The sequence below is a fragment of the Python bivittatus genome, unplaced genomic scaffold, assembly GCF_059951505.1.
Source record: "Python bivittatus isolate LINGU-HERP-01145 unplaced genomic scaffold, Pbiv_v1 ctg000020_np1212, whole genome shotgun sequence".
Lineage (NCBI taxonomy): Eukaryota > Metazoa > Chordata > Lepidosauria > Squamata > Pythonidae > Python > Python bivittatus.
Window position 1 is genome coordinate 53197318 of NW_028277030.1, and position 23707 is coordinate 53221024.

Here is a 23707-nt window from a genome sequence, read left to right on the forward strand (position 1 = left end):
GTTTATTTTACTTATTGTTCTAGATTTCAAGGCTCCCTGACTCCAAAAAGATTCTGAACAGCTTACAAATTTAAAAGAATACAAAATGTAAAGAAAGAAAGTGTGAACACTCAGAACTACATTAATAACAACCAAAACATTGCCAGGGGGCCCCACAGACACCATAAGCCCAGGTATGGAAACAGAGTCAGGTCTTCAGAGACTTATGGAATGCTTGAAGGGTGGGAGCCATATGTGTGCTGTTCCAGAAAGTGGGTGCCACCAGAGAAAAGGCACACTTCCTCAGTCCGCAAGATGAGTTTTTAACCAGAGAAACCCAGAGTACAACCCCTTTGCCAATTGTACTGAACAGAAACTATTGGAGATAGTCACTTCCTCATCTAACCAGGACCTATGCTATGAAGGATGACCAGAACCTTGAACTGCACCCAGAACCTGACTGGTAACCAATTAGCAGCTAGTGAAGCAGTGATGACAGGTGGAGGTAATGTGAAACACCTATTGCTGCCCATATTGTTGCATTTATAGCTTCCAAATGGTCTTTAAGGGTCATGTGCAGCATGTTGCAATAGTCAAAGCATGAGGGCTTTCTGGCCACAGCTGGTTGAGGAAGATGGATCCGTGCAAAGGTCTTCCTGATCATAGCTACCACCTAATCTTTGAGCAGTAGCTAGGAGTCCAGGAGGACCACCAAATTACAGCCTTGAATGGGAAAATGCAACCCCATCCAAGACCAAAGGTGAAAATGTCCCAGATGTTGGGATAACAGTGCTTTCCAGATGTTTTAGACCACAGTTCTACAGACTACCTGAGCATTGGTCTTGCTAAGAACCTGAAATATCTGAAGGATAGCAGGTTACCAACTTCTGCTTTGTAGCACTTAAGAAATTTGGTATCAAGAATCTAGCAGTTTAATCAGTGGTGAATACATACAATATACAGAATCAAGTGGCCTCCATGCAGCTTGCAGATATTAGAATCAATTTTTCTGTACAGGGCAACTGTAATCCACCTCTAAGATAATCCTTAGTCTTTTACAATTACAGCTCTTAATGATGTCAAGGCCTGGTCAAATATATTACATTGATGGTTAAAACTTCAAAACCATATCAAGTAACAGCAAATTGAAAATGGGGGTTATAAAGTGACATCTTTGGTGGCATTACTAGTACTAGTAATATTCTAGTAGTAATATTCAGCTCTAAACAAAGTCTACATATGACACAATTTCTGTCAAAGATTGACTTGAAAATCCTTGAGAAAGTATTTCTATATTTACTTCTGGCTCTTTAACAAAGCATCTGTCCTCTGCTAAGATCTGCTTTTGCTATGGAACAGGAAAGAAAACTGTGTGCAGTGCTACTGCCCCGCAAAAGTAAAGTGTGGTGTAACTTAACTAATGTGGCTGACCTGGAAGAATCTACATTAATGATAGTTTTTTTTAATTGATTTTTTTAAAATTTTAAAATAACAAGGAAAACCAAAATGATAATGATAATGATAATAATGCAAATACATTCTCAAAAAAAGAACACACAAAGAATGCTTTATAGGGTGAGAAAAGGAAAAAAAGTATTACAACTGTTGAAATTCTATATATACATATCTAGTGTAAATATAATTCAAATACATCTTTATTTCTAATACATATATATAACTATCGGTCTTTAACCTACTCTATTTTGTATAAATGAGTCCCCTATTTCATTATACCTGTCCATCCAAAGTCTACGTCTACAGGCAATCTGCTTATAGGTGGCAAGTGCGATCGGGTCTTCAATCCATTGAGTGAAGGGGGCCATACCTTTATCTTTCCAATGCCACATTATCAGTCTTTTGGTCATAGTAAGGGCATGGAGAATTACATTGTCCAGTTGTCAATTTCTATGTAATAGGTATGTAATTCAAAAGAATATTATCTTCTGAAAATTTTAACTTTTGCTGCACAGTCATATTTATGTAATCCAGTACTTTTTCCCAGAATTTAGTAAGTATAGGACATTGTAAAAATATGTGTTTTAAAGAAGCATTATCCTTATTACATCTCCAACAAAATGTTGTCTTAGACCTTTTCTATTCAAATGTACTGGTGTCCAATAAATCTTAAATACTATTTTTTGTTGGATAAGTCTTAGTTTAAGGTCCATTACCACACTTGGTATGCAAGTTAAAACACTTTCCCATTGTCTAGGCAATATAGGAACCTGTAGTTCTTTATTACACTCATTTCTTAGCATCTGCATATCAAATTGATTTATGGATACAAAATATCTATAAAAACTAATAGGGTTTTTTTGTTTTGTTTTTTTTAGTTTTAAAGGATTTAACAAGTTATTCTAATATCTCAGGTGTCTCCGAAGTGGAAAATACTACTGGTCCAAACAAAACTGTTAACAAATGTTATAGTTCTAAATATTACCATTAGGCTACAGCTGATAGTTGATATTTATCTCTTAACACAGCATATGTTAAACACTTATCAGTGTCATCATCTATCAGTTGGTCCAATGTCAATATCCCCACCTCCATCCAATTTTTCCATATCACCATCTTTCCCCCAATTTGTAGACCTGGGTTTAAACATAAAGTCAATTTAGCATGAGAAAAGGGGTCACATCTCTTATTGGACATCACATTCCCGAACTTTCTAACTGACCCAGTTGTTTCTAGAGATAATAGAGTTCTAGTATATTTTGATCCTAATATTATCTATCCAACCAAAGGTGCTATATATGTATATTCCAAAGTTTCCCAAGCCAGAAAATTAACACCAATTGTTGGTTTCCAGTATTTAATACTTGATAATAGGTAAGCATGATGATATAGTTCCAGATCTGGAAAACTGAATCCTCCCTCATTAAATGGCAATTGCATTTTCTGTAAAAATATTCTCAGAATTGAAGAACCCCATAGAAAATTTCTAAACAAAGAATTTATTTTCTGAAAATTTTTTCCAGATATATGAACTGGGATTCCTCTCAGAATATAAATTAATCCAGGAATAGTGTTCATTTTGAGAGCATTCACCTTTCCCCAAAGGATAAGGTTTAATGACTCCCATCTATCAGTATCTGAAGAAACCTGTCTCTATATTTTATTTATATTACATGTTGCTGAGTTAGCAACATGATATGTTGGTATGTACATACTTAGTTATTTAATAGATTTGGTACAAATACAGAACTGATATTCCTTAAATGGGTAACCAAATTTTCACCTAATGGCATCAATTCTGATTTGGACCAGTTAATAGAATATCCTGCTGTTTTACTAAAGGCATCTATCATTTGCATCAATACTGAACAGTGGCATGAGGTTTAGAAATAAAAGATTATCATTGCAAATAAAACCAATTTATATTGGTTATATAATTATACTGAATTACGTAATACACCATAGATCTCCCTGCGTTGTCTAATAGCACAAACCAAGGGTTCCACGCAAATATTAAAAAGCAAAGCTGAAAGTGGACATCCTTGTCTAGTTCCTCTAAATAGTGGGAAAGTAGCAGAGAACATGCCATTAACCTTTACTTTAAATGTGGCCGACTCATATATCTTTATCCATTTTATGAATTCCAAAGGAAATCCAACATTAATGACAGTTTTTATCTAAACTAATTTCAATAAACCAACTATATACATCAATTAGCTATGAAAAAAGAATGGCGTGGGAGAAAGCTGATAGTTTCCTAGTGCAGCTTACCAAAACAAAACAAAGAAGTAATACATTTTTTCTGAAATCTGCAATCTCACATTCTGTCGAATTGTACCTATGATTCAGTGCAAAGCACACAAGGAAAGTAAGACTTTCATTATCAAACGTTGTCAAATGCCCTTGGTACAGAGATCTGATGAGCACATAGAATGCCTGAAGCTGTTTGCTTCCTAACCATTTTCATGCCTGTCACAGTTAATTTTGGCATGTCTATCTTTCTTTAGACACCCAAGTATATTCAGCTAAGAAATTATTAATAAAAATATGAGTACAGCATACACATCTGTTTTCTTGCTGAACTGTTCCATTTAGATGGGCATGTTGTATCTAGAGTAACTTGCTAGGAAAGAAAAATTTCATAAATACCATTTAGATCTTTTTTTTTTTTAATGTTTCATTCCATGATAAAGGTACATCTTTCACCCCCTGGGTCTCAGAAGCTTTTGTAATAAGGCAAAATGCCTCATCACTTATGTGAAATAAAACTCTCAAGTAATTTAAGACACATCTTCATCTTTCCAACAATAAAAAAATACAGAATTTGACAAAATGGACTTGCATATAATTGTAAATGATGGCAATTAGTATGAATTTTCAACAATGATGTCTTTTCTTGCAATATCATAGTAAATCGTTTGATGGTTAAGAAACTCAGCAATTTATGTGCGTACTGGATGTTTTCTTCTCCACCGCTAAAATGAAAGTGGATCAGATTGGTGGCCAGATTCTTTCAATTTGCAGGGGATCAGAAGTACATTGAAATACATGGCGTTAAAAAAAATCGTACAAAATATAAGGAGAGAAAAAGACAAGTTCTATCATTTGTATGCATGCTGTAATAGTAATACATAAAATACAAATGAGACACTACAATGATAATGCATAAAATACAAATGAGAAATGAAAAGTTTTAATGCACTGAATCCTTAAAACTTTCACAGCAGAAATTCTAAAACTTGCTTTTTACCTGAATCTGCATTCTGACTGTTGAAAGTGCAAATGGGGAGCTTTCTACCAAGTATTTGCCTTTGCAGAAAAATCTGAGACCTACCACATACAGTCTTGAACCTACTCCAAAGTTTAGAAAGTACACATTTCATTACTGATAAGCACATTTTAAAGGACTTATATATGCATAAATTGAATAGGACTAAGGGCAGACTTGCTTTTATTGCATAATATGTCTGAGTCCAAGATTCATTTTAGAAGCACCTAGAATAACTTGATCTTAAGTTCTTCCTCTAAAGCCAGCCTCAGCCTCCTACAGTTGTTTCAAAGATCCATGTTTTCACATTCTACCCAAGTATACAAAAAAAGAGCAAGGACAGTCTTTCTGTATAACCTAGTTCTTGGGAAAAGACTTCATTGTTGAAAAGGAAGCAAGGTAAAGAAAATGCAACCTTCACTTCCTTCACTTCTTTAGTCTTTAGAGGACTTCCATTCTAACCTGCACATTAAGTTTAAGAAGTCCTCTATGTACCAGTGCTCAGACCTTCTTGGCCATGATTTACAGCTATGGTATGCCTTACCATACACAAACAACGACAAAACATTATGATAAAAAGACTGACTATAATTTACAATTTAATAAGCCTTTGAATGGTCACATTGAATCCAGTAATTAAACCTTCATTAAATAAATAGAATTTAAATCAGAATTAAACACTCCTACCTAAACTAAACTCATCTCCTTAGAAATAAGTGAATGACTGTTGTGGCTCTAAACTTTATAAAGGAATTTGTTATAAAAGCAGTTATTTAAAACAAAATCATAAAATAAACATAAAACACTTGGGACTTTTTATGTGCTCAATTAAATTTTAACATTTTATACATTCCCCTACATTGATTATTGCCATATATATTTTACCGTGTCATGTGCACTACGCAATTGTTCAGATTTTCTCCATTACTTTTCAAGATAGTCAGCCAATGAAGATTTATAAAGCTCCTCTGCAACAGGCATATCTGTTCCCTGCATCCACAGGCAAATAATCACTTCCAGTGATCATCTGATACAACGTTAAAAAGATGTGTTAATAAACCTTTCAACTGACTGCTTAACTGCAATCCTTCATGAGTAATTTTTTATGAACTGAGAATCATAAAACCCTTTAAAAATCCCAGCTAAGTATTAATTATATTTCAAATAAAAGACTGTTTGGTTAGACTAGCTGTTACAATGCAACTTCTATTTTCTTACAAATCAAAGGCTTCACATTCAAAAACTTAATGCAAAAGGCATATTTCTGTTTCTGGTTTCTAGTGAATGGTAAAGACCCAGATTTTGAAAGCATCTCACCTGAAGAGGCTTTTTAAGAAAGCCTTTTAGAAATGAAGGTCTTTTGAGATGAATTAAACTCCTCCCAGGTATAGGAGCTTACAAGAAGCTACAATGTGGGTTCAGTAAGTCACCTTCATAAATGAAAGGAACATCTTGGCTCCACATTATTAAGTAGCCTAATAGAAACTTTTAGTTACTGTATTTCCTTATGTAATAATAGAGTTGGGAAAGAGATAATCTGCTATCTTTACATAAGAATACCATAACCATACAAAAATGCTCTGAACGAGATTATGAGGAAGTTTCCATGACAGTAATTGATGGACTCAAAAAAGAGTCTCTGGTTATTAACTCTGAAAAGTCAATAGTTTCACTAGTTTTCCCAATGAGTCAATATAGCATACTACTACAAATGAAGGGGCTACTTGCCAGTAATGGCAGTTGTATAATTTAATGGGAATGAGAATCCATATAGCAAATAGATTTTGGACATTACAGGAGGAACTGGTATGGCTCACAACTGGAAGAATGTGTGATAAACAGCTTGAAATATCTAATATCAAATACAAATTGCACTGATTTGAATTAAGGTATCTACAGCTGCATTCTTTTGTCCTGATGTAAAATCTGATATTTACATTACTACCAGACAGTGATGGAGGAAGCTTAAAAAACAGCAATAACAGTAATACAGTGACCTAGTGAGCAGTTTTTATTACTGAATCAGTTCTTGCTATTCAAGAATAGGAACACAGCTCAAACCAGTATAAGGATAACACAGAACAGGTTAGAGGTTGAATTCTGCAATATGCATTTACACATTTTAAAACAGGACAATGCTAGGACAGCTGTCACAATTCCATGCAATGCATACACAAGATCTTCTGTTAACATAAGGTGCTCAAGCATCTTCACCTCATCCTGGCCTTGCTCATATGAAGGGTTGGTGTGCAAAACATTCAAGATGTCAAACTGAAAGGTGTGACAGCAAAAGGGTACTGATTTACTGGAGCAGGAAAAAAGTTACTGTTGGAGATTACAGTTCCAGCTTTTTTTTTTAGTATCCTTTTAAAAAAAGAGAATCCCAAACAATATAACAAGATTTTGTTCTTGGTATAGCCTTCTAAGAGTTCTGATAGATTGTAATGGCTCACGATTTTCATGTGAAACAAAAAACATTCAGAGTACTTTTTCTATGTTGCTTGAAGTATTAAAATGTTAAATCAAAACCTGCTTATATATTTTAAAAATGCGCAGAAACATTATGCACCCGTAGACAGGAAATCTATCATCTGCATAAAGAACCAGCATTCTATGAAACTATGAAAATTAAAAAAAAAAGAATCAACATACTACTAATAGAACTCCTTTTCCAGTTTCAGTATCTCCATTCGCCCAGCCTCTGTGAGCTGAGATAAGAGTCTTTTATAGGCTTCTCTGTTAAGAGGGGAAAAAAACAAAGAAACAAAAAGATATAACATTGTAATTAAAACCAGTGTCATGGAGCTTAAGAATCAGTCATGTCATTCCTTTGCCATTCCAAGCAACTTGATAGTATTTTTTCTATGATTTTGTACTGTTTAGTGCAAATCACAACAAGATTATTACTTCTTAAGGTTTTTTTAGTTATTGAAGCAACAGCTTGAGAGCATGATAACTTCAAGTATTATTTCAATCAACCTCCTCCCTTACAGTTAATGTCACTACATTAACAGATGTTCTAGTTTACACCTCTATAATTCTCAGGCATATTGACCTAGAGTTATAGGATCTGTAGTGCGACAGTAGCTTGGAAAAAGGTCTACTACAGAAGTAGACTCAGTATTGTGATCAACCATGGGAGAATTTCCATTTAAAACAATTTTACAAGATTACTTTCAGAGTACAAGTCTCTTGTTCTAGATTTATATTCTTTAATCATTTGGGAAGAGTCGTCTCCAACACAGAAGAAATCTTTTGCCTTTATAAAGCGACAGCAATCCAACATATGAAATATTTATTTCATTTACTTAAAATATTCCTTCCCCATTTTTCTCCTTAAAAGAGCACTCAAGACAGCTATGTGTAAATATGAAGACTGCAGGGTGTAATCTAAGCTGAGACACAGACATCAGCATCACAGCACATCTGGAAAGCCTGGAAGAATCTGCCAAATAAGAATACAGGACTTGCAGAATGTAGAATCACAATCTCAGCCAAGTGTCTTTGGGTCCTCTTGGGCTGCTTGAGAGGGAGCACTACTTGTTTTGAGCACCATATACTATACTCTCAATCCAATTTTAGTTACACAACATGGTCACCTAATCAAGGCATCTAGGATGGAATATGCATTTCCAACCACATAGGATGTGGTCATCAAGTAGAATGGGGCCTAAATAAGCAGAGATACAAATATGAACCTGCTGAATGACCTTTTCTTCTGGGCAGGATCATTCAAAGTTTGTAGGGGAAGGTTATTATTTTACAACCAGAAAGAAAAATATACCAGAACAGCAGACAGCCCTCATCTAGCGTCAGGAATTGTATATTTATATTATGTCAGTCTCAACTTCTCTGGACTTAAGAAATAAGGAAGGGAAGTTAATAGAAGACTAAAGTGGTTTTGTTTTCCACTTACATTCCCAAGATAGCATCAGCATAGTTTCAAAAACTCAAGTACATTAAAACTGCAGCAGTTTAGAGGACAGGTCGTTTAGGATTCAATAAAATGACAACTGTTTTGGGATTAAAATCACATGGCTTTATTAAAACCACACAGCCTTATTTTCTTTCAATTCAGAGAGCTTATTTTTTTCATATATAGTACGTACCAACAATAGCCTAGTACTAAGAGTATCTGGTTTAAGGCTAGCATATTCCTTATAGCAAGAGTTTCAAAGCAGCAATGCATATTTATTGCAGAACTCGTATTATGGAGTTCACACTACAAAAGGAATCATAATGATTCTGACATCCATTTACAGCTGCATGTGTGGGGTAACTGGAAACAGGAAATCAAATGGTGTGTGTGTGTGGGGGGGGGGAATCCAAATGGTAATCCCTATATATGAAAGAACTATGTAGAAAGAACTGTGGATAACTCTAGCCTGAAAGAAATATGCATTGTAGTCCAAACATGGCTTTTGTAAAGAACGAGTGAACATCTCTTCATTGCCCCAAAGCAACAGTAATCCCCAAACTTACCTTTGCAAGGTGTTTCTGCCAAGACCTTGTTTGTATTCTGAATTCTTCAGGGCCTCAGTCATAGCCGGAATCAGGCAGATCACCAGAGACTGGTCCAGGACTGTCACTGTTTCCAAGATGCTGTAAACCTGATTATCATACACAGTAGTGTAATCTTGAATAAACTGCCTGAAGGAGGAAACAGGGGCATTTATTGCAAGATACATTTTTTTGTTCTCTGAAAACAAGCTTTGCCAAGAAATGCTTGCTTTTATTTGAAAAACAATCCAGGGAGCATCTAAACGGATCAGATCTGGAGGCAGAAAGAAAGTAACAAATACACACAGCTGAGTGTGTGCACACACGTGTGTGCCTGCATGTATATATACACACACATTTCAAAGCATTTCCAGAAATTCAGCAATACACAAAACCATAATTTGCACTAATCACGATTTAGAACAGGATGGAAAAGTTCCTTTGTCATCCAATTCTGAGGCCATGATCAAAAATCCAACTCACATCCTCAGGAGCCATCATGACAAAGGACTAAATCCTGTTCAGAATTATGTAAACATGCCCTTCTAATCCTTAGGAATAGCTTTTCCGAAAGTTATGCTAAGCACTTCTTTTGGTCTTGATGCCAATTGTTATTAAAGCTATGTGTTAAGTTTAAAATGGAATTCCCTCGCCAAAACATTTTTTCTTATTTTAATAGCCATTTTATCAGCTTACCTTTAATTATTTAACAAACCTAAATTAGAGCTCTCTGTATTCCTTAAGTGCATTCTATATGAATAGAAGCAGAAGCATTTTTAACTGTTCACCTGACTGTATGTGCTTTTTTTTTTTTTTTTTACCCTTGAGTCAGCATTGATCCCAAGCAACGAGATGGATAAGTCTAGGCAGTTTTCTTTTTTGGAAGTGCTTTGCCACGGCCTTCTTCCTAGGGCGGACAGAAAGATCACTCTGGCCCAAAATCACTCTGTCAGCTTCCATGCCTAAGGTAGGACCAGAACTCAGTTTTCCCAGCACAAACCACATGAAACCTTTCTAGTTTGGGCTAATCTGAATTCATTTCTGAAATTAGTCAGAGATCTTTGGGAAGGTAAACCCTACACAGAACCTCAGAAGCAAAACCTGCTCTTTGCCGGCATCCCTTTTTTCGAGATTCCTGCCACTGTATTTCTGACTCACTGAGAGCCAATGGAGGTGCCTGTTATTCCAAACCTGCTGTGTATCAGTCTGAAGTAAGAGTTTGTGTTTCCCACCTATAGCCCTGGATAGCTGGGGATCTCTCCTGGAGCAGATGTGGGGATGTACAGCCAAGAACCACAAAGGAAAAATCACTGTACAAACAGAAAACACTGGATAAAGAAGTATATGTAAGAAGTACAGACAGGATTCTTAGAAGAACAAATGCATCTTCTATTCAGCAGTACAAAAGTCAGTAATCCAAGTTAAACTTTATCAGATCTGCACTTTCATTCAGAATGGAAGTGTGGCTTTACAAGCAATTTGCACTTGCTATTAATTTCTTCTCTAACAGTTATAATTGAATACACCTGTTTCTGACAGAACAATACTTCTTAGAAATCTAAATATTTCTCAGAGTACTCAGTGTTTTAGAAGCAGCCTGATTTTTTTTTTTTTTTTAATATGGAATGGTTTCTGAAACAGGTTTAGGGAATTTGTTCATGGCCATCAGTTGTTAACATCATTAGGTTAAGTATATACAGCAATAAAAACTCTGGAAAGTCAGGTGGCATACACATTTTTGCAATAAAAGCATACATACATGCAGCTGAGCAAAACTGTTAAAGATGCAGCATTCCAGTAATCTGGTCCTGGAGTAATGGAGTGTGGTGTCCAAATGTAGGAAACTAATTTACTATGACACAAATGTGGCAAGCCCATGAAGTTTTTAAATTTAGTATCTCAGTAAAAGTTCTCTTGCAGTGGCAAGAAGGTGAATTTAAAGGAATCTGAGACCAACTTTTATCACACAATGAAGGAAAAGCATTAAAATGGCTGAGATCAGGAGTATCCGCAGGGGATGGTCCAAAAAGTCAAGATGCTGGCCACAATGGTGCAATCAATCCATTTTGACTTTTTGGACCATCCCCTGAGGACAACCCTGGCTGAGATGTAGTAATGGCTTTGCCTGAAGATGGCAGTATATGAATGGAAGGATTCTTCAGAAGACCATCCTAGGGTATAGAGAGAAATCAACCACACTATGGGAGTGACATGCAAGACGTATGGAATTTAAAACATTTAAGCCCCAAACATCCCATCCATCCATCCATCCATCCATCCATCCATCCATCCATCCATCCATCCATCCATTTTAGGTCTCATCTTTATTTTGTATAACTCAAACATTATACTCTCTCCTCCCATTCTCCCACATAGGGGACAGTGTGAAAGTTGGGTAGAGAAAGGGGTAAGTGGCCCAAAGTCACCAGATGGCTTCTGTGTCTAGAACCTATGGTCTCTTAGTTTCCAATCCACACCTTAACCACTATGTCAAACTAGCTTTCAATTTTAATTTCAAATTTTAAATTTGAAACAGGTGATCCAACTTTGTTGAAAGCATTCCAACACTGTTCCAACCATATCAAAAGTCTTCTGATCTTGAAAGTTTTAAGCTTGGAACACTTCCAAAATGGACAGACAATATTGAAACATGTCTGGTGAGGTCTGAACAACCCCTTCTGAGCTTGAAATGTTTCAGAACCAAAGTATTTTAGACCCCTCTACTTTATGACTGTTTCACTTTTGTTTAAGTAAAGTCCAAAATACCTGGAAAGGACCAAATTGGATAAGGATAGCATTCAATACTAGCAAACAGTAACATTCATTCCTATGCTACATAAAATTTGATCTCATGAATTTCATCCTCCTCCATTACCCTTGGGGTTTGGAAAAGCTGTGAAGACCTCAAGCTATTAACTGTGAAGCAAAATAGGTCTTAAGTTCCTTCAACCATGGCTGATAGAAATTCTATTCACCACTTACGAATCTCCCACCCTGAGAAGTCTTTAAACACTTACTATAATAAATCTGCAGATGACCAAGAACTATTTGTCAGTGACAGGGTAGGGACGGAGGAACACAGCAGGATTTCACAGGGCAGTATATAATTCTGCTTAAAGATGAAGCCTCAACATACACTAAAACTCCTTTGTGTTCATGGCTGCAACTGTGATATGCACCCCCATAGTATTAAACATCTACAGGGGGTGGGATGTTCGTGTACTACCTGATTTGTTGGCCAATCCACACAATAAACCATCTTGCCAATAATGGAAGTATATAAACAATCCACATCAAATTATGTTAGGGATAATTAGTTGCTTAAAAGAACATGCTTTCTGTCAAATGCTTGCAATCATTTCAGTGCCAGTTGGCTGGTATTCTACTTACCTAAACACAGAAATCAGCTGGGTGGCAAGCTCGCCTCCTGACCTTGCTTGGCAGCCTTCTACTAAGTACTGCAGTATCTCCGTACAGAGTTTTTTAACTGCAAGAGACAAATTGCATTGAGCCTTTGAATAGCTACATCAAAAAGAGCTCTAGGAAGTTTATGAAATGGTTAGGATTGGAGAAGTGACTGTTTTTGGTGTTATGATTCTAAGTAACTCAAATCTAATCAATGTAAATGGTTTAAAGGGAAGGTGCCTGATAAAGTAATGGAATAAATGACCACTAAACAGTTGAAGACCAAGTTTATAATCCTTTAAGCCCTCCTTCTAGATATATTTCTCTTAATTTTTGCTCTACAGAATCCTGAAGTGGCACATGCTCAAAGTGTGAGTTTAGAAAGTTCTGTTCAAGCCTCATTTCTCTCACATGTGCACATTAACCTTAGATCAGCCATTATCTCTCACCTCTGTTCTACCCAGTAATCTGAACAATTGAAATGATAAACTGGAACATTTTGAACTTTAAAATTACTCTCTAATTACTCAGAGTTGCTAGCACTAATAAAAAATAAATATTCCAGAAACCTGACTAACTAATCATTAAATCATTGCAACCATAGAAAGAGACCAAGCAATTTTCTTTCTAGAGAGGATCTTGGTTAGTCAGCAATTTAATCCAGGGTCTAAAGTGCCAATGCCAGGATTTCACCCCAATTTTATGGCCTTCTCTATTCTGTTAAGGTTGTTCTTGAACAGAATTTCATTCAATGAGATCATTTTCTTTTCTGCATAGGAAGTAATTCCAGGCAAAACAGCAAGCACAACATGAACTGAAAGTTTGGAGGGGGAGGCTCTGCATGTCATCCACTTCAATTTACTTGCCTTAGCTCAAGAGATTTCATAGATGTGAAACTTGTTATGGGAAAAAAAGCAGCACTACAGGTAGTCCTTGTTTAATGACCATAATTGGGATCAGAATTTCCATCGCTAAGTGAAGCGGTTGCTAGGCAAAACGTCATGTGACCATGCCGCTTAGTGATGGAAGTTCCAGCAGTCCTGGTTGTGGTCATTAGGCAAGAACTGTGCCTCTGTTAGGCGAGGACCTCATGCTTCTCCTGCCTTGCCTGAACTGCCTGCTCCATCCTGCTGCCTCCTCCCCAGCCAGACCCAGTGGCCTCTCTTAGGATCCCAGGCCAGCAGCAGGAGGAAAAAGACAGTGAAGGTCAGCTAGAGGTGGCAGTGGGAGGCGGCAGTGGTGGAGTGCAGGGTGGCAAAGATGGGGGGGGGAGATAGGTGGATGGGGTAATTGAAGCACACACTGCAGTTGTAAATGCAGGCCAGTTGCCAAGTGCCTGAATTTTGATCACAAGAGTGCAGGGGCACTGGAACAGCCATAACTTTGAGGACCAGTCATAACTACCATTCATTCAATGCCATCATAACTTTGAATGGTCACTAAGCGAGGACTACCTTTACCTCCTTGAGCACCAGCTAGTTGTCACTATTCAACAGAACAACCCAATAGGTCTTTGTCCTATTTTTCCCTGAATCTCTTACATAGCTAGAAGGCTTTTTGCTGTATGTCAATACAGAATCTGTTCCATCTCAAGTTAATTGTGTATAGGGTTATAAATTAAACATTTGGAGTTCAAGAAATGAATGCCAGAATCTTTATCAATTTAGGTCTGATTACATTGAAGATCAAATGATGCTAGTGGCTTATTCAAGACATAATCTACTATAGATGTAAGATCCTTGGCTTGTATGCAAGCTCCCAAGTGTATTGCCAGATTGGAGAATCTTGTTTATATTCACAACCATCAGTATATCTTTGCACAGTGAAGTCTGTGATCTATTTCTTATACTTTCTGATATTCTAATGCACCATATACAGACAACAATGGAAGCTTGTAAACTTACCTTGTGGTTCATTAACCAATATAAGGCACTTTAACACAGAAGGCAGCAATGTCTCAACATCACATATTTCAATGCTCTTGGTCCTTTGCAATGCTTCAAGAGTGAAAGCTAAAACTGATCCTAGGCGAGGAGGAGGGGCATTACCTCTGAACTGTAGATAATTTTCACTGGAAGAAAATAAAAAGGAGTCAGTCTCTCTAATATTCTTTAGGATAAGTAATGACAAATATATATTTGTATATTTTTCAGCTATAATACAGGTATGTGTCCCATTTTAGTTCCCACCCAAATAATTTTACATAAACACAATGTGTTCTGATGGGATTAAATCCATCCAGATGTTTTTCTGTTGAAATGTTCTGACCATTTTTTCAATGTCTAACTGAAGGATTGCATTAAGTGATGCTTGTATTGCTTTCAAAGTAACGGTACCAAAGCTCTTTCTCCACCTCTTCAGCTATTAAAAACTTAAATGCCAACAGTTAATTTTCTTCTTTTCTGGCCGCTACCTGATGACTTGCACAGAAGTCTTATGTAGATGAATGGCTTCTGGAGTGGTGGCAGAACTGTGCAATGCCAGCAGGATGGGATGCTGTCCAGTTCGAGAAGTGTCAGATGACAAAAGAAGAAAACGCCCCAAATACTGGTGAATAACGTTCCGTAGTAATTGGTTCAGATAGGCACTTTGAGTTTGAGACTGGCAATGGCAACATATAAAGGACAAGCCCTACAGAAGGAGGGGGAAAAAAAGTCTAGTGAAAAACAAATAAAGAATTTGCCACAGTCAAATTCTGAATGCAAATCATCATCATCACCATCATCCTCATGTCATCAAATTAGTCTTCTGAAACTAAAATCTGCTGTATATGCCATGGTGAATTCTTTATAGCATCACTACCCCACTTAGAGTCATTAATTTCCAAACACTTCAAGTGGTGTTTATTTCTTAAAATGTATGAGAGGAGTAGGATTTTTTATTTTTAAAAAAAAAGTTAGTCAACATAAAGAACATATTTACTGTCTCTATGTTTGCTATCAGAGGTTGGCAGTTTCCATTTGCCTTGCCCCACATCTAGGACTAAGAGAGTCTTTCTCCACCTCACCTCCCCTGGTGCCCCATTGCCTAGAGACAGCCAGGAGGGTTGCCATGAGGATAACAATGACCTGTTGACTTAGGTCATATGACCCAGGTGAAGCTCTCTCTTGTGCCTGAGGGTGAGATGTTCAACGTCTCTTCTGATTACAGTGGTACCTCGAGTTACGAACGCCCCTCCTTACGAATTTTTCAAGATCCAACCAGCTCCGGCCCCAAAAATTTACCTCGACATGCGAACTCTACCTCGAGCTACGAACCAGATCCGCGGCCATTTGCCCTGCTGCCACGCGGTCGCGGCTTCCTGTGGGCGAGATCGCGGTAGCAAGGAGACGTTCGGTGAAGCTTGTGGTGTGTTTTGTGGCATTTGGAAGGTTTTTGGTGTGCTTGTCAGCATGGCTCCAAAGAAAATGCAGAGCAGGCTTGGCAAGAATAAGGCTTTGAAGAAAAAAGTGACAATCGAACTGAAGAAGGACATTATAGAAAAGCACGATCGTGGTATTCGTGTGACTGATCTGGCCTCGGAGTACAAGATGGCAAAGTCGACCATCTCAACTATTTTGAAGAATAAACATGCCATCAGAGGAGCTGATGTGGCAAAAGGAGTAACGATCTTAACGAGGAAGAGGACACAAGTGCTGGAAGAGGTGGAAAAGCTGTTGTTAGTGTGGCTGAATGAGAAACAGCTGGCAGGTGATAGCGTGAGTGAAGCTATCATCTGTGAAAAAGCCAGGAAACTGCACAGTGATTTACTGCGGACAAACCCCTCTACCAGCACAGCAAGTGAGGAATTTAAAGCCAGCAGAGGCTGGTTTGAGAAATTCTGCAAGAGAAGTGGCATCCACAGTGTGGCAAGACATGGTGAGGCTTCCAGTTCTGACAAGGCTGCTGCAGAAGCCTACAAGAAAGAATTTGAGGACTACATGAAGACGGAAGGATACGTCGCTCAGCAAGTGTTCAACTGCGACGAGACAGGGCTCTTCTGGAAGAAGATGCCAAACAGAACCTACATCACGCAGGAGGAAAAGGCACTGCCAGGGCACAAGCCCATGAAGGACAGATTGACCCTTTTGCTGTGTGCGAACGCAAGCGGCGACCTGAAGATTAAGCTGCTACTGGTGTACCATTCCCAGACCTCTCATGCGTTCAGGGAACACAATGTGAACAAGGCCAGACTGCCTGTCATGTGGAGGGCCAATGCGAGAGCGTGGGTCACAAGGCAGTTGTTCATGGAATGGCTGCACGAGGTGTTCGCACCCCGCGTTAAAAAATATCTTTCTGACAACCAGCTGCCTGAAAGGTGCCTTCTTCTGATGGACAATGCCCTGGCACACCCTCCAGCCTTGGTGGATGATATGGACGCCAAATACGACTTCATAAAGGTCAAGTTCCTCCCCCCAACACGACACCTCTTCTGCAGCCCATGGACCAGCAAGTGATCTGCAACTTTAAGAAGCTCTACACAAAGGCGCTCTTCACCAGGTGTTTCAATGTCACTGAGGAAACATCCTTGACTCTGAAAGAGTTTTGGAAGAAACATTTCAATGTCCTCCACTGCATCAGCCTCATTGACAAAGCCTGGCAAGATGTCAGCTGCCGGACCTTAAACTCAGCCTGGAGGAAACTGTGGCCAGAATGTGTCACTGAATGTGACTTTGAAGGGTCTGATGCAGAGGTAGTGGAGGAGATTGTGTCCATGGGCAAGAGCATGGGTCTGGTTGTTGATGATGCAGACAGAGAGGAGCTTGTTGAGGACCATAAGGAGGAGCTGACCACGGAAGATCTTGCTGAGCTCCAGAGTGAGCAACAGAAAGCGCTTGGCGAGGAGCATTCCACTGAGGAAGAGGAGGACGGGGAGGAGGTGAGCAGTGAAGTGATACAATCCATCATGGCGAAATGGAATGAGTGCCAGGATTTCCTTGAGAAGCACCACCCCAACAGAACTTTGACAACCAGAGCGTTGAACATGATTAACGACATGTTCTCTCATTTCCGGAGGGTTATGCAGCGCAGGAAAAAACAACTGACTTTAGACAGGTTTTTCCCCAGAACTGAGCCTGCAGCTAAGAGGCAAAGAAGAGAGGAAACCCCTGAAGGAGATCTCCCCGATGTCCCTTTGGAGGGGGACTCTCCCTCCAAACAATAACCGCCTCCCCACCCCATTCTCCCTCTTTATACTGTGCTGTACTGTACTTTTTTTTCATGTTTTTGTGGTTTAAAAATAAAATGCATATGTTTCAGAACTGTTTCACCGTATGTATTTACATTGAACCTTATGGGGGAAATTTGCCTTGTGGTGCGACCAAATTCAGAGGGCGGATTAGCCGTATTTACATTGAACCTTATGGGAAAATTTACCTCGAGTTGCGACCAACTTGAGTTGCGACCAGAGTCACGGAACGGATTAAGTTTGTAACTAGAGGTACCACTGTATTCTGCTTTGTTCCTTTCTATTCTTGATTGCATATAGGTGCATAAAGAATCTTATTGTTAGGCCTCTTAATGAGAATTATCGAACAAAACTTTTAATGTAAACAAAATGTTAATATTATATTACTGATAGAATATTACTATTGATAGAATAGTGAATATTGGTATTCACTATTCTTAATATAATGTTATATCATATTTTTGATATATTTTAAATAAATGGTAAATGAGCTAATGAAATGTTCACTATACTGTAATATACTGTACTATAATCTATTTTTTGGAAATTTATACAATACAAATAAATTCCGTGAATGATATGATCTCAGATTATTTCAAGGATGCATTACATGACTTCAAAATTTTAACAAAAAATATTCAAATATATAAAATTACACCTCAGTGTAAAATACAAAAGAATATATTCAATAATAAAAGGGAAGAACATTGATTTTTATCTTCCCACACTTTTGCTCCCTCATGAACAGACTGCCAAAAAGAACCTTTGCTACTTGCCACATGATCTTGCAGTCTCTGTCTGCAAGTAAATAGCTTACAAAAATATCAAGTAGGGCACCTGGAAATGTGTGTACTAAGGGGGTTATCATGGTGTTAAGATATCGTTATAGAAGAGCAGTATGGAAAAATGTGGAGCAAAGTTTTAATCACACTTGCCCCTTATGGGCAGAGTCTTACTGAGTGTTCTTATGAATCCTCATGAATATCCATGAGAATTGCTTAAGGGAGGATGTTAAAATCTTCAAGGAAGAACACTGTATTACTTGGAAGAATAAGATGTTTGACACATCATGCCACCTGGAAACTATGAAGCTAAGTTTTAGCTACTATACTTGAGGCCTTCTACCTCGATCTTCCTGCATGTATATACTGGTAAGTCTATTTCAGTGCCTCTGGCTTAATTGTAGCTCACCTCCATCAGCCTCTGGGAGAAAGCTCTTTCTGCAACATTTATCATTTTTCAAGATGCATACAAAGAATCTACTAGTGTTAAAGGGGCCAGGCCTTGTTACATAAAAAAAATCAGCATTAATCAAAATGTTAAATATCTTCATCCAGGCCCTAGGCTCACCTGTAACATAATACCACATTTGAAATACAACACAGCACTTGAAACACTTTCTTCAGAAACTTGGTCTGAATGATCTTAAGTAGACGTGTCTTTTTTCCCAAACCAAACTCTACTCTATATAGAAGTTTCTCCAGGGGGTTAGCCACAAAATGCCTGATAGCAGCTGGAATAAATTGAAATCCCCTTGTGTTCTTTAATGCTCCTTGAGTCTTCTGGCTCCATATAAAAGTCTATTTTTTAATTACCAGATGAGTAGAAAATCATCCCTAGATACCACCTGCTTGAACTTCTACCCATTAATGATCCAGGTCAGGCTTCCAAGTTTTTTTGGAAACACTGTGATCTTACTTTTATTGAGGTGTATTCCCTACAACAGGGATAAGGATCAATATGCCCTCTTTAACCCTGTGGTGATATTGATTGGATCACTGCATAATCTGGGTACGGTAGCACTATCATGTGCCCATCTGCAATATTTGGGTGATGAAATCTTATTTTGGTTAAATGATGGACAATAGAATTAATGTATAAATTAAATAGCCATGGGACAATATACAAATAAATTATACAGTTTATCATACAATCATAGAAATGTTCCAAACAATTTTTAACATATAATGTCTGGTCATAATATAAAATGCCTAGCTTAAATGAACAATGGGGATTACATTTTTGCATACTTGACAAAGAATTCAATCATGTAATTCAATCATGCAGGAATAACTGGTATAAACTGTGCATGCATAATTCATAAAAGAACTAAACCGAATGTAAAACAAAATAAAGTCTTCTGCTGGGATACTAGTTGTTGAGGATAGCCTATCATGGTTAAAATAAGAAAGCTTTTCTTATCTTGCTGCTGTCCAATAATTAAATGTTTAAGTTTTAGTATTTGGAATTTATATTTAAACTTCTCAAATTAAAAATAAAAGGCAATGACAGGAAGCCTTTTGTGAAGTACCCCAATATTGTATAGCTTATTTTAAGAACTATGAATGCTTTGGAATATTCATTTTAGATCCTTTTTCTTATTTTATGTGGAATTCTAGTTTGTTTTAGCTAGAGCTAAAGAATTTTCTGTTTATGACTTGTTTGTTCTATGCATTTTTTCCTCCTGTCTAAACAGATTTTGTTGAAAATGTTTTCTAAGATTGACAGGAACAGAAGTAAATCATGAGCCGCTTACTATATGGAGTTATTACTGGAGAATTCATGAAGATTCTTACACTGAATTCACACTAGCAAAATGACCAAGTGAGAACTACCATGTATTAGTAGAAGAAACCTCTTAAAATATGTGAAATATTATCTTTAATGAAATATAATTTTAATAATCTATATAAAAGTTGCTGGTATGTTCAGATATTGAAATAAAAAAAATAGTTTGTTTAAGAGTGCAGATAATATTGTGGGATTAGAGAAGAGTAAATAAACCATTGGTATTAACACCAGTGCCCACTGCAGAAGGAATGAAAAGTCAACTACAATTGTTTGGAAAAATTTCAGAACAAATTTGTTATCAATCACTGATAACAGTCTACCAGACGTGTGCATAGAAGAATCTGTTCATAAATTATACTTTATAGAAGCACAGATATGAACTATAAGAATTAATTAGCTAAGTTTTTTAATGGTATATGGTAGGACAGACTTGTAAATAGAGATTTATAGTTAATCTGAACTAAGTAACAAGAGTTTCCAGGCAATTATACCGTAAACATACCATTACAAATTTACTAATACTAATGTTATGCTGGGGCCAAATAAGCTAATTACCTTTGCGAATTTACTTTCTGGGTATTCCTTGAAAACTATAAACTGATCAGGATAGTCTCCTTATGGTACACTAGCCTTACTTACCTAAGAAATTATATTTGTCTTGGAATAAACATACAGAGCGTCTCATGCTATGCATTGTCTGAAATGCCATCCCACCCCAACCCAGAAATAAGACTTTACAACAGTATTTGTAATTCTAGTCTTAATTCCCATTAAATTTTCGTATCCTTTTCTGTGCCTCTCCAAATGTTGTAGTGTATAATTCTCTGAGCTTTGAAAATGGTTTAAGGGAATGTAAGACAAAAGTTGGTGGAATCCAGACAAACTGTACATGTTCTTATGAAAAATCTGAGGTGGGGATGAGGATTAACTTTTCCTGGTAAGGGTCAGGTTCATACTGAAAATCAGGTTGCAACTTGGGATCATTCCTTGAACCTGCCTTGTCCCTGGCCCTTTAGATGATGTACTGGCAAGCAATGAGTTTTCACAAGCAATCTATTATGCCAGTTTATGCTGTTCCTGAATTAATCCAATAAAGAAAGAATTATCCATGCCTTGGACTTTTCACACAGATTACTGATATGCATTCCACATAGGACAGCTAGGAGTAGAACCGTAAAAAAATGATGCCTGTAACCCCCAACCTTCACAAATATCCAGAAGGTATATACCACACAATGCCCCCCATTCCCAATCCCTGAAGCTGGTCCAGAAGGATACCATGGTCAACGGTATCAAAAGCCACTGAGAGATCAAGGAGCACATGGATGAATGCACCATCTCCATCCTGGCTCTGTCACAGGTCATTTACAAGCATAACCAAGACTACCTCCATACTAAATCTCAGCCTAAAACTTGAAATGGTTCTAAATAATCCACTTCATCTAGGGTCCTCTGTAGCTGCAGTCCGGCCACTTCTCAACAACCTTCTCCGAAAAGGGATGACTTGGGTCAGATCCATGGTTGCCACTGAGGCCATAAACTCCTGCACTGCCCCAGACTCTATGCCACCAGGTGGCAGTTTGATATTCCCAAGGATCAAGAGCTTTGGGGACCAGCCCAGCAGTAGAGTTTAACAGCACAGGCAGGAATGATGCTGGGCAACAGAAGGGAAGCAGTACACCAGCAACAATTCCAACTGTTCCCTAGAGCCCAACTTGATTACTCTTTAGTAAAACTAAAAATAGGGATATCTCTAGGGGTGTGAACACTTCACAGAGTTAATGAAACCTGCTAGATTGAAGAGAATGAAATTTTAGAGCAGTAAATACCCTCAGTTCCTATGTAGCTCCAAATTATAGCTGGTAGTTCTGTCTATTCAAGTTGGTAGTTTGAAGCTTTAGTTACATCTGTTCCCCATATAGTTCCTGCATAATGATTATGTATTAATTATTGGTTACAAACTAAACCTATCTGTTCATAAACTTAATCTGTAGCAAAAGAATGGAGCAAAAGAATATACTCTAATATACCTTCTTGGAAGAATTGTCAGTTTGTTTTTTATCACACAATAATTGCCAACATATCAAAATATAAAGCTTAAAATATTTATTAAAGTTCTCTTTTCTCAATTTACAATATTTCAAATCTCTGGTTGGTGCAACTACTTAATACTTATGTTACTAATTTATATTGCTATTAAATAAAGGTACAGTCTTCTCTGTGGCAACTTCTGCTCTTGCTGAATTCATGGACCTGTCCATGTGGTTTTCTTTGCAATAGGATGGAAACAATGCTTTTCAACTTCCCAAGCTAACCTACAGCCCTTATATTCAGTGTAAGTCTCACATCCAAGTTCTTACCAAGCCTGCCCCTGCTTAGCTTCCCAATGCTTCAGATGTTGCCTCCTGCTGAAGTACATTATTGTTGTTATTCCCTTATTTTCTCTTAAAGTATAGTTTTGACCTCTAAGAAAGTTCCAAACTAAGAGCATTTTTATATACTGGTAGTCCCTGGGTTACGATGGTAATTGGGACCGGAATTTCTGGTGCTAAATGATGCAGTCATAAAGTGCGATGTCATGTGACCACACCGCTTAGTGATGGCAATCCCAGCAGATCCCATTGCCATCGTTAACTGAATGCCACCGGTCTTTAGGCAAGGATCCACTCTGATCCAAGCCACCCCCAGCTTGGTCCCTCCCAGCCCCGAGCCTCAGTGAGGTAAGGGACTGTCTTCTCTTGAATTCCCCCACCAACCTATTTTCCTCCCATCTCTGTCCTTTTGGCTGCCCTGCACAGCGGCACTCCTCGGCGGCCAGCTGAGACTGCTGAAGGTCCCAGGCCCTTACTTCAGCCCCAGTGCCACTGCCGCTGCCAAGGAGTGCTGCTGTGCAGGGTGGCCAAAAGGGCAGAGATGGCGGGGGGGATAGACAGGTGGAGTTGAAGTGCCCCTGCAGTTGTAAGTGTAGGCAGGCTGTCAAGCACCCAAATTTTGGTCATGTGACTGCAGGGGCACTGCAACGGCCTTAACTTTGGAGACTGAGCAAAGGTACTATTTGTTCAGTGCCCCCATAACTTTGAATGGTCGCCGAACAAATGGTCATTAAGCAAGGACTACCTGCAATCGCTGAATGATAAACAAGCAGTAAGTTGCCTCACAAGTGCAGTCTTCAATTTTAAAATACATACGGGAGAGAAATGCGTCTATGTCAGGTATTTGAACAAGTACCATAAACTTCTGAGTTGATTAAAACCAAGTACTAAGCAACACATAACCATCCCAAAGCTTGCAGTATTCATGAGTATACCTACATATGTATGTGTCCATTATTACTTATAGGTGTGTGAATATATATATACACC

The 23707-nt window shown here is 37.9% G+C and overlaps 1 protein-coding gene across 1 annotated transcript in view; it reads right to left on the reverse strand.

Annotated features, from left to right (window-relative positions):
- Positions 1 to 52: 52 nt before the first annotated feature.
- Positions 53 to 23707, reverse strand: part of MMS22L (MMS22 like, DNA repair protein) — a 97616-nt gene continuing 73961 nt past the window's right edge. The window contains exons 21-25 of the mRNA XM_088138656.1: positions 15021 to 15238; positions 14512 to 14678; positions 12593 to 12689; positions 9185 to 9352; positions 53 to 7438 (exon numbers count right to left, since the gene is read on the reverse strand). Of these exons, the coding sequence (XP_087994782.1) occupies positions 7357 to 7438; positions 9185 to 9352; positions 12593 to 12689; positions 14512 to 14678; positions 15021 to 15238 (732 nt within the window). The 3' untranslated portion in view covers positions 53 to 7356. The remainder of the gene's footprint in view (positions 7439 to 9184; positions 9353 to 12592; positions 12690 to 14511; positions 14679 to 15020; positions 15239 to 23707) is intronic.